This window comes from Natator depressus, chromosome 1 (assembly GCF_965152275.1).
Source record: "Natator depressus isolate rNatDep1 chromosome 1, rNatDep2.hap1, whole genome shotgun sequence".
NCBI lineage: Eukaryota > Metazoa > Chordata > Testudines > Cheloniidae > Natator > Natator depressus.
This window is the reverse complement of record NC_134234.1, coordinates 111,268,447-111,285,074: the sequence shown is the minus strand read 5'-3', so window position 1 is coordinate 111,285,074 and position 16,628 is coordinate 111,268,447. Positions and strand designations below refer to the sequence as shown.

Here is a 16,628-nt window from a genome sequence, read left to right as displayed (position 1 = left end):
TCTCTTATGCAACGCAGGGTCAATACCTGTTGCTCCAGACCTTGAACCTTCTCTTCCAATATGGAGACCAGCTTGCACTTTGTACAGACAAAGTCGCTTCTGTCCTGTGGAAGAAAGACAAACATGGCACATCCAGTGCAGGTCACAACAGCTGAACACTCCCCATCCATATTACCTTCCTTCTACGAGCTTCCTCAGGAGTTGTAGTAACTACTCAGAGAAGCCGGCAAGATGTAAGCCTCAGTGGGCTCTCCCCTGTTAGCCTCTCTGCTGTTCGCTGCTCAGCTGGTTCACAGCTGACTGGCTTTTTATAACAGTCAGGCCCACTCAAGGCTCACCTGGAACAAAGCACTCCCAATTCACACTTTTCGAACCACCAATCCAGCACACGGTCAAACTGTCAAACTGTCCCCAAAACAGACACTCAGATACTCACCAACACAGCCTCCTTAATGCAGCCCTTAGCGTACCTCCTCTCAGGCAGATCCCAGGCAAACTCCCTCTGTTAGCCTCTCTGCTGTTCGCTGCTCAGCTGGTTCGCAGCTGACTTAGCCTGGGCCCCATGAGCCTGAGCCAGCTGGAACAGGCCAGCCATGGTGTCTAATTGCAGTGTAGACATATCCTTAGCAGCCAATGGGAATCCCTTAGAAGTCAAGACCTCATTTTGGAATGACATTTGTGCCAAGCCTATCAGAAAGCTGCTGACTCATTTTCTGTCCACAGGATAACGCACTGATACTACACATGTGAGAAGTATAGGGTTTTTTTAAAAAGGCAAAATCTACAAGTAGAGCTGGTCAAAAAATTTCTAATAGAACATTTTTCCATCATAAAATGCCATTTCAATTAATGGGAATTATTCTGTGGGAACATGTCCATTTCAACTAAATTTTGTTTAAAAAAAAATGAAATGAAGTGTTTTGATAAGATCCTTATTGGAATGAAATGTTTGTTTTTCAGTTTGAGAGATCTTTTATATTTGTTACTTTATTTTGTATTATATTTGATATTGTATTTTAAAATCTATTTTATATTACATTTTTTCATATATTATACTTTTATATTATACCAGTTGCCAAAGCAATCATCAATTTTATATTATATTAATTGTGATACTATATTATGATTGTAAAATGTTTATTAAATGCTAATTTTAAAATATAAAACAATTTAAAAAGCCTAAATTGCTCACTTAATTTAGGTAACTTTATTAGTGTGACAAATGGTCATTGCCTCTTCTTCTAAAGCACTAAGGATCTTTTAGTTTCTTGTTCTGTTCTGTATACTTGATGCTCTATAAAACGTGATCTCTTGATGACTGCTTTAGCGCTCCTTATAAAATCTTCTCAGATAAATGAACAGGTCCTAGCCCCCTGTAATACACCTTCACATTCTTGAGTGTCCAGTGTCATTTACACATGCAATTTTTTCCTCCTGAATAAGTTTATAACTGCATTCTCAACCATCTTTTATCATGTTGCCATCTTCCTTTGTTCTTTTACTCTTTACCTGTAGCTGCTTTGTTTTGCCTAAGGAATTTCCTTTCTACCACTGTTTTATCCCTTAGCGTCTTCACCTTGTAATTATTTTTATGTCTTGTCTGTTGTTCTCTCTGACAATGAATAATCTATTTTTCATCTAAGGATTTCACTCTTGTCTTTATTTCATCACCTTTTTCAATGCTAATTTTAGCTTTCACCTTGCTGATGAAGCTTCCTGTTTAATCAGTTTTTAGAGCCTATGTGGCTATCTTCTGTTCAATGGCATGAGCACTGCCTTGCCATAGATAGGATTTTAGAGGACAAGGTGGGTGAGGTAACATCTTTTATTGGACCAACTTCTGACATTTGGAGTTGTATATAGTGGTCAGAGTGTTATAGATGGCGAGACCTCTGGGGATGATGTTTCGTTTCTTGTATTTGCTCAGGAAGCAGATGTCTGTCAAGTTTTGCTTCCTTTTTCAAGCTGTGGAGTTTCTATTTCAGGCGGCAAAATTCAATATCTTCCATTGTTGTATGCTGCAGTGTTGTTTTAGCCACCTCACTCCCAGGATATTAGAGAGAGACAAAGTGGGTGAGAAGTTGGTCCAATAAAATATATTACCTCACCGCCCTTGTCTCTCTAATATCCTGGGACCAATGTGGCTACAACAGTGCATAGATATGATTTGTCAGTCAGGGAATCTTAGCCTTGTTCTTCATTTCACCATTTGTGATTCTCTGTTTGCGTTCCAGAGATCCTGGATCTGATTCCGACCTCATTTACAGTGTTATCTTTCCATTTAAGTCAGTGGAGTCACATCAGCGCATGACTAGTGTAAACAAGATCAGAGTCAGACGCCATGTTTCTTACAAAAAAGATGTTTGTAACCATCAGACTCATTTACAGTGCCATGGGATGTTTAGAGTTAGGTTTCTCTAGTAAATGTAAAAGGAGGAATAATCCTGTATTGGCAGGGAAGTGGACTTAGGGCTTGTCTTCACTACCGTGTTACACTGGCGCTGCTGAATCGATGCAGCTGCGCCTAGATAGCGTGTCTGGTGAAGACATGCTATATCAACAGGAGAGCACTCTCTTGTCGAGGTCATTACTCCACCTCAACGAGAGGCAGAAGCTATGTCAGTGAGAGAGCGTCTCCCGTCGACATAGCGCGGTGTAGACACCGCTTTAAGTAGGTGTAACTTATGTTGTTCAGGGAAGTGGTTTTTTTCACATCCCTGAGCAACGTAAGTTACATCGACTTTAGCAGTAGTGTAGACAAGCCTTTAGGCAAACCAAATACAGGTCTTTTCCATATCACTGCATTTTATTATTCTTTCATTGGACTTCATGACACTGTCAGTATCTGAAGCCAGAGAAACCAGATGCTGTTTTTCTTCTTTCCTGTTTGTGGTGGCACAGTCATAAAGTCTGTGGGTGTAACTAAGGAGAACAAAGTAGGAGTATTTGGTTTCCTTCTCACTGTCCCCTCCCAAATTTACAATGCCTGCTCCCCCCTCCTACTCTAACTATTAAATACAATGAAATGAATGTATGTCTGTCTCTGATGTTTGTCAGTAACCCCACTGTTAGAGTGGGTCCCATGATGTCCCCTGTGACCTCCCCAGACACAGCTCTCCAGACTGCCCTACAATTAAAAGGACAAGAATAAATCAATTTTAATAATGTTTTATGTCTGGGCCAAATTATACCTGCTGTGGCATGGGTGTAAAAGGTGGGAAGAGATGACAAACCTGTCCTTCCCCATTGGGCTCACTGCATAATGACCAAACATAATGACCAGTTCTTTCATTCCCTGAGTGCATGGACTACTCTCTTCTAGCCACCTACAAGACCCCTCCCCCTTTTCTGTAGGGGTCAGCAGAGTTAACTGAGCACAGAGAAAGGAACATGTTGGACCAGCCTAACAGACGGTGCCTTTGGTGCATTCCCCATTGCGTATTGAGGAAGGATTCTCAATGGAAGGATTCTATTAGCAATTTATGCAGTAGCAGTTGGGTAGCTCTTTATAGGGCCCGGTGTCAACCTCACACTAGTTTTACACCAATTTAACTCCATTGAGTTCAGAAGAGTTGCAGCTTATTTATACCAGTGTGAGATCAAATTCTAGCCCACAGAATCGCACAACATCTATTTAATTGTTTCTTGCACAGTATCTCAGGATCCAGTCTAGTACTGTTTTTATTTAACCTAGTTCCCCTCCACTCCCATACACACAGTCACATCAGGGCTAGGCTTTGTGCTACAAGCAACAAATCCAACAAGGAACCAGATTCCAATCTCAGTTAAACCTGGAGTCATCCACTTACTTTAGGAGAGTTACTTCAGATTTACACTGAGGTCAGAATTTAGTCCAAAGTTTCATTCCTGTGCTGGCTCACCCTCTGTATGTTCCCATGCCACTTTAAGAAAGTGCCCCAGGGGCAAATATATTTTAAAACTATAAAGATAAAAGCCATTTCCTATGTTCTATTGTAGTGGGTTTTTTTTTTTAATTACAGTGGTCACTTTCATTATTTCTTTCATCTTCCCAGGTGCTCACTCCCAGCCCACAGCAGTGTTTAACAATTTCTGTGCCAATCTTACCAAGTGTTATCACTTTCAATACTGGTTCATTGCTACAGAGTGACATCCCAGCCCCTTAACATTTCAATTCAAGCGGCATTTCCATTTCTGTGGTGCAGTCACTGTAGTATGTTGCTATTAGGACTTCCTTGCCAGCTGGCAAGTGTAGATGGTAGGCACAGCAGAGTAGTACATTGTGCCATTCTGTCATCACTGAAATCTCTGAAATCTTTCCAGTTGTCTAACTCTAATAGAGTTATCTCCATGAACAGCAAATTAATCTGCTTTGTATTGGTGCATTAATAGCAGTAAGTGACTCTATTAAATATCATGCCACGAATTGTGATTGTCATTGGTGACACAATTTTGTGTTATTTTCTCACAAAAGGGTTGATTTTTCAGCAAGCCAAATTGGTTTAAAATTATTTGTATTTGATTTTCATTTTGACAATGTTCATGAAATGGGATTGCAGGTCTTACAATGCTGTGGACGAGGCTGTCAGGTAGTGACTAATACAGAGGCATTTAGCTGACAGAAAAGAAAAGAAAAGAAAAGAAAAAAGAAAAGAGTCACTGTGGAAATTACAGTAGATTCAATCAGCTTTTGAAACAACAATTTTTAGACTGGTATTCATTTGTGCTGCCTGGAAATCAATTTAGTGCATGTGTAATAATAGAGTGCAGAAGATTGAATGGCACTCACAAGAGAGCTGTAGACTTTTTGCTGTTCATGGTCCTGTTGGGAACCTTTCTAGGTGTCAATGGGTAGCATTGTAATACAACTAATTTAAGGCAGCAAAATATTAGACATTGAAATCTTTGCCTGTTTAAAACATAAGAGCAATGCTGCTAGCTGTCAAATGCCATGAAACTTTCTGTAAATAAAGAACTTTAACTGACACTTTAGGATTTGTTGCGATCCATGGAATTTCTCAATAGCATGCTCAAGGAAATACTGTGAGCTGATTTTCAAAGGTTGTACCATGCTTTCTTACAAATGGGCAGTATGAGTGCCATTGGATCCCAACATGTGCAATTACCTGATTTGCTCATACACACGCAGATTTGGCAGCTGCAGTGCAAACCCAATTTAGGCATCAGTCAGTCTTTGAAAATTTGGCCATAAAGGTATATAAATCTCTTCAGAAGTATAGAATCATCACAATTTAGGTTTTATCAAAAGTCTTTGTAGCAGGAACCAAATGTAATTGAAAATGTAGAGTATTTATGGCAGGATCTTGAAACAATCTATTCTTTTAGTTGCCTGATTTTACGCTCCTCATCTATAGATTCTTTGATGGGGTGCTCTACTCACTGCTAGGATGGCACCTTGTCCTGGTCACTCTGGGGTACAGCTCACCAGGTTGATGCCTCTTCCAGTAATTACACTCCACCACTCTCAGCCTGCAGCCCCTCTCTTGCTCCAGGAACCGCAGCATCCTTTTTGTGACTCGGCCCTCCAGCCATGTCACTAAGTGGGTTCCCCTTCAGGAGTTGGGGGGGGGGTGTCTTTCAAAGTCCCTTCTGTCCACACGGTGTCAGGCAGTCCTCACACTCACTGCCCTGACCCTGTCACTCCCACAGTGACTCAGACAGTCTTCCTGTTCACCACCCCCAAACAGTACCACTCTGCACTGGTTGGTAGGGGAACCCACACCCACCATCTATTTTGGGTTCCAGTCCAGGGCCCTGTAGCAAATAGTTAAGGTCTACATCTCTACCACCTTACTGCTCTACACTTCTGGACCTGTTCCTACAGGGCTTCTTCCCCCCCCCCCGGAGGGGGACTGCAGGCCTTGCTGCCTCTTCTGCTTCCAATTTCCTGTCTTTATAAGCCCCGCCTGTTCTCACATAGGTGAACATCCCCTAATTACGGCTTTCTTCCCAGGCTTAATTCTCCCAGATTGCAGCCTAACTGGCTGATTGGGCCCAGTTGGCTCAATTCTGCTTTTGCAGGGCCAGTGTGGGGAGTAGACCCATCACAATTCTACATACACAATGTTCAGGCTTTTGTAGGAGTTATAAAGAAATTAAACTTTCCCTTTTGCAGAGACATATTATTGGCAATTCTCTGCAAAAATCAGAAATGGTCATTTCAGAAAAGGCTTTGTAATTTAATAGTATCTGTTTCTTCAGAACATTAGAAGCATGAACTCTTTTTGCATTCCTCCAGCTGAAACAAACAGTTGAAGAACACAATCTCTGACTGTTTTCACTGTCTTTCTGCTTATGGGTTGTGAGGTGAACAGATCAAGGGAATTATTTAACTTATTTGAGTTGCTTCTGTACAAGTGTACATGCCCCAAAGCTGCAAACTATGATAATCTTTGGTCAAGTGGAATCCATTGCCAAACAACCTAGGAGGTATTTTCTGTAATTTGAGAAAAACGTGCAAAAACAGCACTGTCCACTAGCTTATAAATTCATTGACCAAGAGAGTTGTACCACTTATACAGATATATGCAACATTGCTGGACACCTGCATCCGTCATTCCCAAAATGTTAATAAATGGAAAAGTAGTCCAAGAAATGCCAGTACTCTGTTTCCAATCTTTTCAGGGAAAACCCGTGAGTAGCATTTGAGGAAATCACTGAATTTCTTCGCAGGAATGGAAGAGAAAGGTTTGATGCAATAAGGGAACAATCAAATGGTGAACTTCATTTTCAGAAGTCGTCCAAATCAGTCCTCCCTGTTCTTCCTTCAATGGCCTGTCACAGAAAACATTTAATGGCCTCATGGCATTTCACTTTAGGACCACTGCCACATGCCTTTCTGCAGGACTCCTCAGTTACAACAGGTGCCGGCTCAGTTCTCAAGTTGTTATAGTGAACCCAGCACCAAGAAATGATCATGCAATTCAGTCAGTGAATTCAGTGGCTCAAGCTGAGATAGCTCAGAGTTCTATCTAAGTAGCAAGAGCTTTTCTAATCATTAGCATGTTTTCGATTTTTGTCTGCACCTGGAAATGCTGAATAGCGTAGGAATTTACTAATCAACAGTTTTCTAAATCTCATGCTGTATAATATGTGCAAAAGAGTTGGTGGTCTTTCCATACCCTTCAACCAAGATTTAATAGAGGTGCACTGAAATGAAATCTCATAATAATAAGATTTCATTATTTTTATAAAATATACCATACAACAGTACATTTACTAGTATACATAAGTAAAACTAAACTACCGTTGACAAAAAGTTTGAACAAAGTACATTTTGTACTGCATTATTGTTGCTATTTCTTTGTTTATTGTTTATCATTCAACTACTAATTTACAAAAATCAGCAATTCACTGTGCATCTCCTAGTGAGTCACTCGTGCAATCTAGCCTGTCTGCACCTTCAACTGTACTTTGCTTTTTTTTTCTTCTTTCTTTTTGGGGAGGTGGTATATTGTCATTTCATTATATAAATGCATCCAATTGGTCTGTTAATCATATCATGCTATGTTGGAAATTATAACTTCTGATTTGGAAATTAATTTTTATTTTGAAATGGAACACCTGCACCAGGGCCAGTTTACACTGAAAAATTACCCGAAAGCAGGTTTAGGGCAATTCTCCAGTGGCATAAAGCCAACAGAGTGGCTCCTATGCTATTGCCTGCCCTGCACTTGAAATAGGAGGTTGTGACAGGGTGCTGAGCAGAAGGGCTGCAGAATTAGCCCCCTACCATGCCATTCCCATTTAAGTGAATAAAGTGGAGCTGGCTGGAAAGAACCTGCCCTAATTGGTGAATGAGAGCCATCTGCCAGCCCAATTAGCCCAGGGCTGTATAAGAGGCTGGGAAGAAGGAAGCAGAAGTGTGGGGGTGGAGGAGAGGGAACCCAGAGCTGTGCATGCTGAGAAGGGAGCACAAACTTGTAAATAAATCACCAGTGGTTTCAGAAGCTGAGGGTCTGTAAGTGACTTTATTGGAGCCTAGCAGAGGCAGGACTCAGGAGGGCCAGCTCTGCTCTGCTACATGTGGGGGCTTCTCTGGGACCCTGTGCCAGAACAAGAGTTTGGCAGCCTGGAGATAGAGGAGACCCTGCAATGGCTGGTGAAAAAGGCCATGCAAAGCTTTCAGCAGGCCCACCAGCTGGAGAGAGAGGCCTTGCTTAGCTGGCAGGCTGAGCAGCAAAGGAGCAGGCCAGTGTACAGCAGCTGTTCCTCCAGAGAATGGTGAGTCCCACGGTAGGGGATGGTATTTGGGGGCTGGGCCTGGGACTTTGTAAAATGGGCCCCACGGATGATCCCGATGCCTTCCTGGGCACATTTGAGTGGGTAGCCATGGGAGCAGGTTGGGATGGGGCAATCTAGGCCCTGCAGCTCACTCCCTACCTGGTAGCTGAAGCCCAAGCAGCCTACATGGCCCTAAGCGAGGAGCAGGCCAGAAGCTATGATGCAGTGAAGGCGGCTGTCCTGGATCGGTTGGAGCTATCCACCGAAAAATACCACCAGTGGTTCCAGGCAGCAAAGTGGACAGGGAGTTTGAAACCCCTGGTGTTTGCCCAGAAATTAATGGACTGGGCCACCCGATGGCTGGGGCCTGATGCCCAGACAGAGGGGGAGATTATGGACGTGCTTGTCTTAGAGCAGTTTTTACATGGCCTATGGGTTTGGGTGCGAAAGCACCAACCAAGTATGGTAGAGGCAGCAGTGAAACTGACGGAGGAGTACACAGAGGCAGACTTCCCTGTGCACTCCGAAAGAGAGGAGGACACTGGGGAACCCCCGACCGGGAAGGGTCCCGAGAAGAAACAGGAGACCAACCAGGGAGCTCCCATGGGGACCAAGACAATCATCTGCTGGCAGTGCGGGTGATCCAGACATAAAAAAAGGGACTGCCTGGACATGGAATGTGCACAAAGCCTTGGAAACAAGCAGGGAGAACTGGAGGTCCTGGTGATGTCAAGGAATTATGACGTGATTGGAATAACAGAGACTTGGTGGGATAACTCACATGACTGGAGTACTGTCATGGATGGTTATAAACTGTTCAGGAAGGACAGGCAGGGCAGAAAAGGTGGGGGAGTAGCACTGGATGTAAGGGAGCAGTATGACTGCTCAGAGCTCCGGTACGAAACTGCAGAAAAACCTGAGTGTCTCTGGATTAAGTTTAGAAGTGTGAGCAACAAGAGTGATGTAGTGGTGGAAGTCTGCTATAGACCACCGGACCAGGTGGATGAGGCTTTCTTCCAGCAACTCGCAGAAGTTACTAGATCACAGGCCCTGGTTCTCGTGGGAGACTTCAATCACCCTGATATCTGCTGGGAGAGCAATACAGCGGTGCACAGGCAATCCAGGAAGTTTTTGGAAAATGTAGGGGACAATTTCCTGGTGCAAGTGCTAGAGGAGCCAACTGGGGGGGAGCTTTTCTTGACCTGCTGCTCACAAACCGGGAAGAATTAGTGGGGGAAGCAAAAGTGGATGGGAATCTGGGAGGCAGTGACCATGAGTTGGTTGAGTTCAGGATCCTGACACAGGGAAGAAAGGTAAGCAGCAGGACCCTGGACTTCAGGAAAGCAGACTTCGACTCCCTCAGGGAACGGATGGGTAGGATCCCCTGGGGGACTAACATGAAGGGGAAAGGAGTCCAGGAGAGCTGGCTGTATTTCAAGGAATCCCTGTTGAGGTTACAGGGACAAACCATCCCGATGAGTCGAAAGAATAGTAAATATGGCAGGCGACCAGCTTGGCTTAACGGTGAAATCCTAGCGGATCTTAAACCTAAAAAAGAAGCTTACAAGAAGTGGAAGGTTGGACATATGACCAGGGAAGAGTATAAAAATATTGCTCGGGCATGTAAGAATGAAATCAGGAGGGCCAAATCGCACCTGAAGCTGCAGCTAGCAAGAGATGTCAAGAGTAACAAGAAAGGTTTCTTCAGGTATGTTAGCAACAAGAAGAAAGCCAAGGAAAGTGTGGGCTCCTTACTGAATGAGGGAGGCAACCTAGTGACAGAGGATGTGGAAAAAGCTAATGTACTCAATGCTTTTTTTGCCTCTGTCTTCACGAACAAGGTCAGCTCCCAGACTGCTGCGCTGGGCATCACAGCATGGGGAGTAGATGGCCAGCCCTCTGTGGAGAAAGAGGTGGTTAGGGACTATTTAGAAAAGCTGGACGTGCACAAGTCCATGGGGCCGGACGAGTTGCATCCGAGAGTGCTAAAGGAATTGGTGGCTGTGATTGCAGAGCCATTGGCCATTATCTTTGAAAACTCGTGGCGAACGGGGGAAGTCCCAGATGACTGGAAAAAGGCTAATGTAGTGCCAATCTTTAAAAAAGGGAAGGAGGAAGATCCTGGGAACTACAGGCCAGTCAGCCTCACCTCAGTCCCCGGAAAAATCATGGAGCAGGTCCTCAAAGAATCAATCCTGAAGCACTTACATGAGAGGAAAGTGATCAGGAACAGTCAGCATGGATTCACCAAGGGAAGGTCATGCCTGACTAATCTAATCGCCTTCTATGATGAGATTACTGGTTCTGTGGATGAAGGGAAAGCAGTGGATGTATTGTTTCTTGACTTTAGCAAAGCTTTTGACACGGTCTCCCACAGTATTCTTGTCAGCAAGTTAAAGAAGTATGGGCTGGATGAATGTACTATAAGGTGGGTAGAAAGTTGGCTAGATTGTCGGGCTCAACGGGTAGTGATCAATGGCTCCATGTCTAGTTGGCAGCCGGTATCAAGTGGAGTGCCCCAGGGGTCGGTCCTGGGGCTGGTTTTGTTCAATATCTTCATAAATGATCTGGAGGATGGTGTGGATTGCACTCTCAGCAAATTTGCGGATGATACTAAACTAGGAGGAGTGGTAGATAGGATACAGAGGGACCTGGACAAATTGGAGGATTGGGCCAAAAGAAATCTGATGAGGTTCAATAAGGATAAGTGCAGGACCCTGCATTTAGGACGGAAGAACCCAATGCACCGCTACAGACTAGGGACCGAATGGCTAGGCAGCAGTTCTGCGGAAAAGGACCTAGGGGTGACAGTGGACGAGAAGCTGGATATGAGTCAGCAGTGTGCCCTTGTTGCCAAGAAGGCCAATGGCATTTTGGGATGTATAAGTAGGGGCATAGCGAGCAGATCGAGGGACGTGATCATTCCCCTCTATTCGACATTGGTGAGGCCTCATCTGGAGTACTGTGTCCAGTTTTGGGCCCCACACTACAAGAAGGATGTGGATAAATTGGAGAGAGAGCCCAGTGAAGGGCAGCAAAAATGATTAGGGGTCTGGAACACATGACTTATGAGGAGAGGCTGAGGGAACTGGCATTGTTTAGTCTGCAGAAGAGAAGAATGAGGGGGGATTTAATAGCTGCTTTCAACTACCTGAGAGGTGGTTCCAGAGAGGATGGTTCTAGACTATTCTCAGTGGTAGAAGAGGACAGGACAAGGAGTAATGGTCTCAAGTTGCAGTGGGGGAGATTTAGGTTGGATATTAGGAAAAACTTTTTCACTAGGAGGGTGGTATAACGCATTCCAGTGTTTCCTAGGGAGGTGGTGGAATCTCCTTCCTTAGAACTTTTTAAGGTCAGGCTTGACAAAGCCCTGGCTGGGATGATTTAATTGGGGATTGGTCCTGCTTTGAGCAGGGCATTGGACTAGATGACCTCCTGAGGTCCCTTCCAACCCTGATATTCTATGATTCACCCAGTTCTGCAGGTGGACCAACATGAGAGGGCCAGGGAAAGGGAGGCGGCTGTCCATCATTCCCCTGATGGTTGGGAGGAGACCCCAGCGCGGTCTAGTGGACACAGCCTCAGCCTGCTCCCCCTTAAGGAGCGGACTAGTAAAGCCTGAGTGTGTGATTCCTGGAGCCAATCTGAGTGTGGAGTGCATCCAGGAGGATAAGAGGCAGTGCCCAATGGCCCAGCTGCCCCTGGAGGTCCAGGGCTGGTTCCACTGGATGTAGATAGCGGTAGTAGGGGGCCTGCCATACCCCATGGTGGTGGGAACCTACTGGGAACCCTCCCCAAGAGGAAAGGGAGGTTGGGGGAGGAAACCTAAAATGGAAAAGAGGGAACACCCTCAGAGAAAGGGGGAGAGGGTCCTTCAGGTCAATAACCCTAGACAACGGGGCGAGCCTGGGAAGGACCAGAGGAACAAAGGCAGGACAACATATGCACCCCAGGGCCCGTCATGGAGCCGAAAGGCCTGACTGAACTCCCTGCATGGGGACCCCCAGAAGACCAGGTTCAGGACCCACTTGACAGGTCTGAGGAATGTGAGGTCCAGGAGGGCACTGTGATTGACCCTGAACCTCTGGCGGGGGCAAAAGCAGAAAGGGAAGGGGGACACACCTGGGGGTGTGACTGGTGCGAGGACCTCTTGGTGGTGGCAGAGTTATGGGGCTGCCCAACCCCCACGCAGTGTGGCTTCTGCAGATGGGGGATAGCAGAATCCCTCTAGGAGGACCCGGAGGATCATGGGAAAGATACCGGAGGGCTCCCCTGGAGGACCCTGTCCAGAAGGGGAAGAAGAGGACACAGATGGGCGAACCTGGCGGTTGGAGAAGGGGAAGGTGTGTTATAGGGTGCTGAGCAGGAGGGCTGCAGAATCAGCCCCCTGCCATGCCAGCCTCATTTAAGTGAATAAAGTGAAGCTGGCTGGACAGAACCTGCCCTAATAGGGGAATGAGAGCCAGCTGCCAGCTCAATTAGCCCAGGGCTACATCAGAGGCTGGGAAGAAGGCAGAAAGGGGGTGGGACGAAGGAGAGCCAGGCAGGGCAGCCAGGCAGGCAGGCAGGCAGAAAGCCCTTCCCTCCTGGGTTTGGACACAAGGAACCCAAAGCTGTGCACGCTGCCTGGTGAGAAGGTGGTGGGAGCACAAACTTGTAAATAAACGCATCAGTGGTTTCAGAACCCGAGGATCTCTGAGTGACTTTATCTGAGCCTAGCATAGGCAGGAGCCAGGAGAACCAGGTACGCTCTGCTACAGAGGTATAGTCACAACTGTTGATCCACACCTGCTGTATCAGCCCCTTGGGGCTCATGGGGCTTGGGGACAATCTGCAGTCTGTTTTAATACATTTTGGGGGATCAGTGTGGTGGACAGCTGGTCCACAATGCATGATGTGTATGCAAATAAGGCTTTAAGCCACATTTATACACCCTCCATCTTGGACCAGCTGAGTTGTGCCCTGTGCTCCGTCTTCACCTATGAAGATTTGGGCCAGTATGAGCATTTGGCAATGAAACATAGATTCAACCACACACGGTAGTCGCTGTTGCAAAGTGAATCACCATTGATAACCACACTGTTACTACAGTTATTTCCTGTTCAGAGAGTAGGGTAAAAGTGTTTTTATGCCTACAAGAGAGCAGTATGATTCAGCAAGTGCAGCATTGGACTGAGTCAGAAAACCTGGGTTCTAGTCCTTGTTCTGCTGCTGACTTGCTGCATGCCCTTGGGCAAGTCACTTAATGTCTGTGCCTCTGTCCACCCTTTGTCTTGTCTGTTTAGACTGTGAGCTCTTTGGAACAAAGACTGCCTCTCACTATGGGTGTGTCTATACTTGAAGCTGGAGATGTAGATCCCAGCTCAAGGAAACATACCTGTGCTAGCTCTGAGTTGGCACACAAAAAATTGAGCTGCCTCTAGTACATACCTATCCGGGATTCTAGGGATGGACTCACGGGAGCTAGCTTCTCCCCCTGCTTGCACTGTCATTGCTACACTCACTTACGAGTGCACTAGGTTGATCAGAGTTAGCACAGTTATGTCTCTTCGAGATGGAATGCACACTTTCGGCTCCAAGTGTAAAGACACCCTTTGGGTTTGTGCAGTGCCTGGCACAATTATCTTAGTTGGGTCTTCTAGGTGCTACTGTAATATAGATAGTAATAACATTACTGGCAAATGCTGACCTTTTTCATGCCAATCACTATACAGCATGCAGGCAGTTACAGGCTGAAGAAATCTTATGTATTAATTAGATAATGAATTTAGGGTTATCATAAAGCATTTTCCTCTTTCCATATAAAATCTAACTTTGTATTGTGTGTGGTTTTATCTCTCTGAATGTAGGATGAAATTTTGACTGTTATCAGACGAGTAGATGATAACTGGGCAGAAGGAATGCTGGGAGATAAAATTGGAATTTTCCCTATTCTCTATGTTGAGGTAAGCTCACAATTGTTTGTGCATGCTTTCTTTCGTTTTTGTTTGTTTAAACACATAGCAGGTCAGAATAACCTTGGAGTTCCTGAAAAGAGGACAAACAATTTTGGAATGGCTGAGAAGAGAAACTGTTTATGGTGTTTTGATATAAGCCACCCAATGAATTTACTCTTATCCTCGTCAGTTTAATTTAACCCAGATGATAGGATGTACGTCTGTGAATTGTCACTGGCTTCCAGTCGAGAGGCTTTGGTTTAATCTCAGTGATACATATGGAAAATAGGAGAAGGTAATCACAATACAAAGTTTACTATGCAGCCTGATTTGCAGTCAGCTTAGAAGAAGAAGGTGCTGATAACTGCGCTATACCCTCTCTCTGCATTCCATTTTCCATGACATTCCCTGTTTACATTCTCGGCCACCTTTTGCGGCCCTGTTTGTAATAAAGCAAGATAGAAACAACTGAAGTTAGGGTCAGCTGTGTTTGAAAGCATAGCCCTTCATGGGGGACACTACAGATGTTCCCTGGTCCAGTGGGAGCTCTGGTAGCATGACCCTTTGCTCCCCTCTCAGGGAATGCACTAGGCCTGATCCTTAGCTGATGTAATTCAGAACAGCTCTGTTGATTTCAATGGCACTACAGTGATTTCTGCTAGGTGAGGATCTGGTCCCAGTGCTCCTGTGGAAAACCAGCCAGTCCAGTCACCTTTGGTGGTGGTTAGCAGAGCTATCCAGCAGTCATTGTGCCTACAGGAGCACAAAGATTACAGACAATGCTAACTTTTGCATGGGTATCACAAGTGGGGAGGGGCATATGTTGGTCAGGGGCTGGCAACAGTCTGGCTCTTAATTTGAAAATATTTCATACTGGCATGTTGGCTTGGCATCATTATCCCTTAGTATTGCCTGTATACAACCTGCAACCATGTTTTGGTTAAATGTGTTCCATATTTCAGTTGTACTTGAGGTTTCCCTCGGAGGATTCTAGCGCTGTCTCAAGCACTTTTCTTAAGTAGTTTTCATTTCAAGATACCCGTTTGCATCTGTTTTCCTCCTCCACAGCTGATCAAAGGTATCATGTGGTGCCGCAAGCGTCTGTGCATCACACACTTGAGTGACTTGCCTGTAGTAAGCTCTGCTGCAACAGGCGCGGCTTATAAGCATCAGTAGCTTCATACTAATATATGGGCCTGATTCTGATCTCAGACTTATACTGGTGTAACTCTGTTGACTTCAGTGGAGTTATTCTTCTTTTACGTACTGGGTTCAAAATCAGACCCATTGTGTGTAGCATTAATGTGTTGTCCCCCAGAAATTAGTTGTCCTCCACATTTCTTAGTTAATGACTTGAGACAAAACAAAGATAATTAGTGCTGTGTCTGATTATTAACGACAACAATGATGAATTTTCAGCAAAGCATAAAAATCACATTCCGCACCTGATGAGAACAAGAATATTAAAATGAGGATGTGTAGTAGCTGTTGAAAAATTGGCTGCTTGATGGAAGCTAATGCCTAATGATTCTCTCTGCTCAATGCGTAAGATCCAGTCAGTTTGTTATAATTGACTGGTACAATGGGCTTAGCCCAGCTCTCATCCTTCTCTTACCTCTCCCTCATCCCCTTTCTTGATTCCAATTATCTGTTACCCTAATCTTTGTTCTCTTGAGCTGAGCTGCTCAAAGATGGGTGAGGGGCCAAGAGTGTGAGAAGCAGCCTAAAAAAGGAGATACTGCTCTTAAGTGGCAGCTAATGCCAGGCACCAGCAGAGGAGCTCAGTGGACAGGCCCCGGAGGTGTTGCTGTGCACAAGCAGCACGGCCATGCTTGATCGTCTCTGAGCAGGGACGTGCAGCCGGATTTACAGACACAAGGGGAAACAGTTGTTTTTTATAAATCTGACTAGGCAGCTGGGAAGGCCTCTCTCAATTAGAAACCTGGATGACATGGGCATGAGTGCCCTCAGTGTTGGTTTAGAACAGGGGTTCTCAAACTGGGGGTCAAGGCCCCTGAGCGGGTCATGAGGTTATTACATGGGGGGTCACGAGCTGTCAGCCTCCACCCCAAACCCCGCTTTGCCTCCAGCATTTATAATGGTGTAAAATATATAAAAAAGCAGTTTTAATTTATAAGGGGGGGTCGCACTCAGAGGCTTGCTATGTGAAAGGGGTCACCAGTACAAAAGTTTGAGAACCACTGGTTTAGAAGGCCTCAGTGAAATGGTCCTCCAGTGACGACATAAGTAAATTAGCATGTTGTGCCATATCTGCAGCTACTGATTCCAGTGGAAGTAGCAGTTGGAGGTACTTTACTCATGAGGAGATCTTGTTTTGAGTATGAAAAGAGCTTGTGCCACCACCAGAGTTTCACAAGTATATGACTGATTCCAGATTCAAATATTATTTTGTTGATAAATGATCTAGTCCATTGCTTGACCACACTGGTTCATTATGAAATATACTTG

At 45.0% G+C, this 16,628-nt stretch overlaps 1 protein-coding gene across 3 annotated transcripts in view; it reads left to right on the top strand.

Annotated features, from left to right (window-relative positions):
- Positions 1-16,628, top strand: part of SH3RF3 (SH3 domain containing ring finger 3) — a 376,320-nt gene that overhangs the window by 250,497 nt on the left and 109,195 nt on the right. For all 3 annotated transcript variants that reach the window (XM_074964345.1, XM_074964363.1, XM_074964354.1), the window contains exon 3: positions 14,073-14,168. In XM_074964345.1, the coding sequence (XP_074820446.1) occupies positions 14,073-14,168 (96 nt within the window). The remainder of the gene's footprint in view (positions 1-14,072; positions 14,169-16,628) is intronic.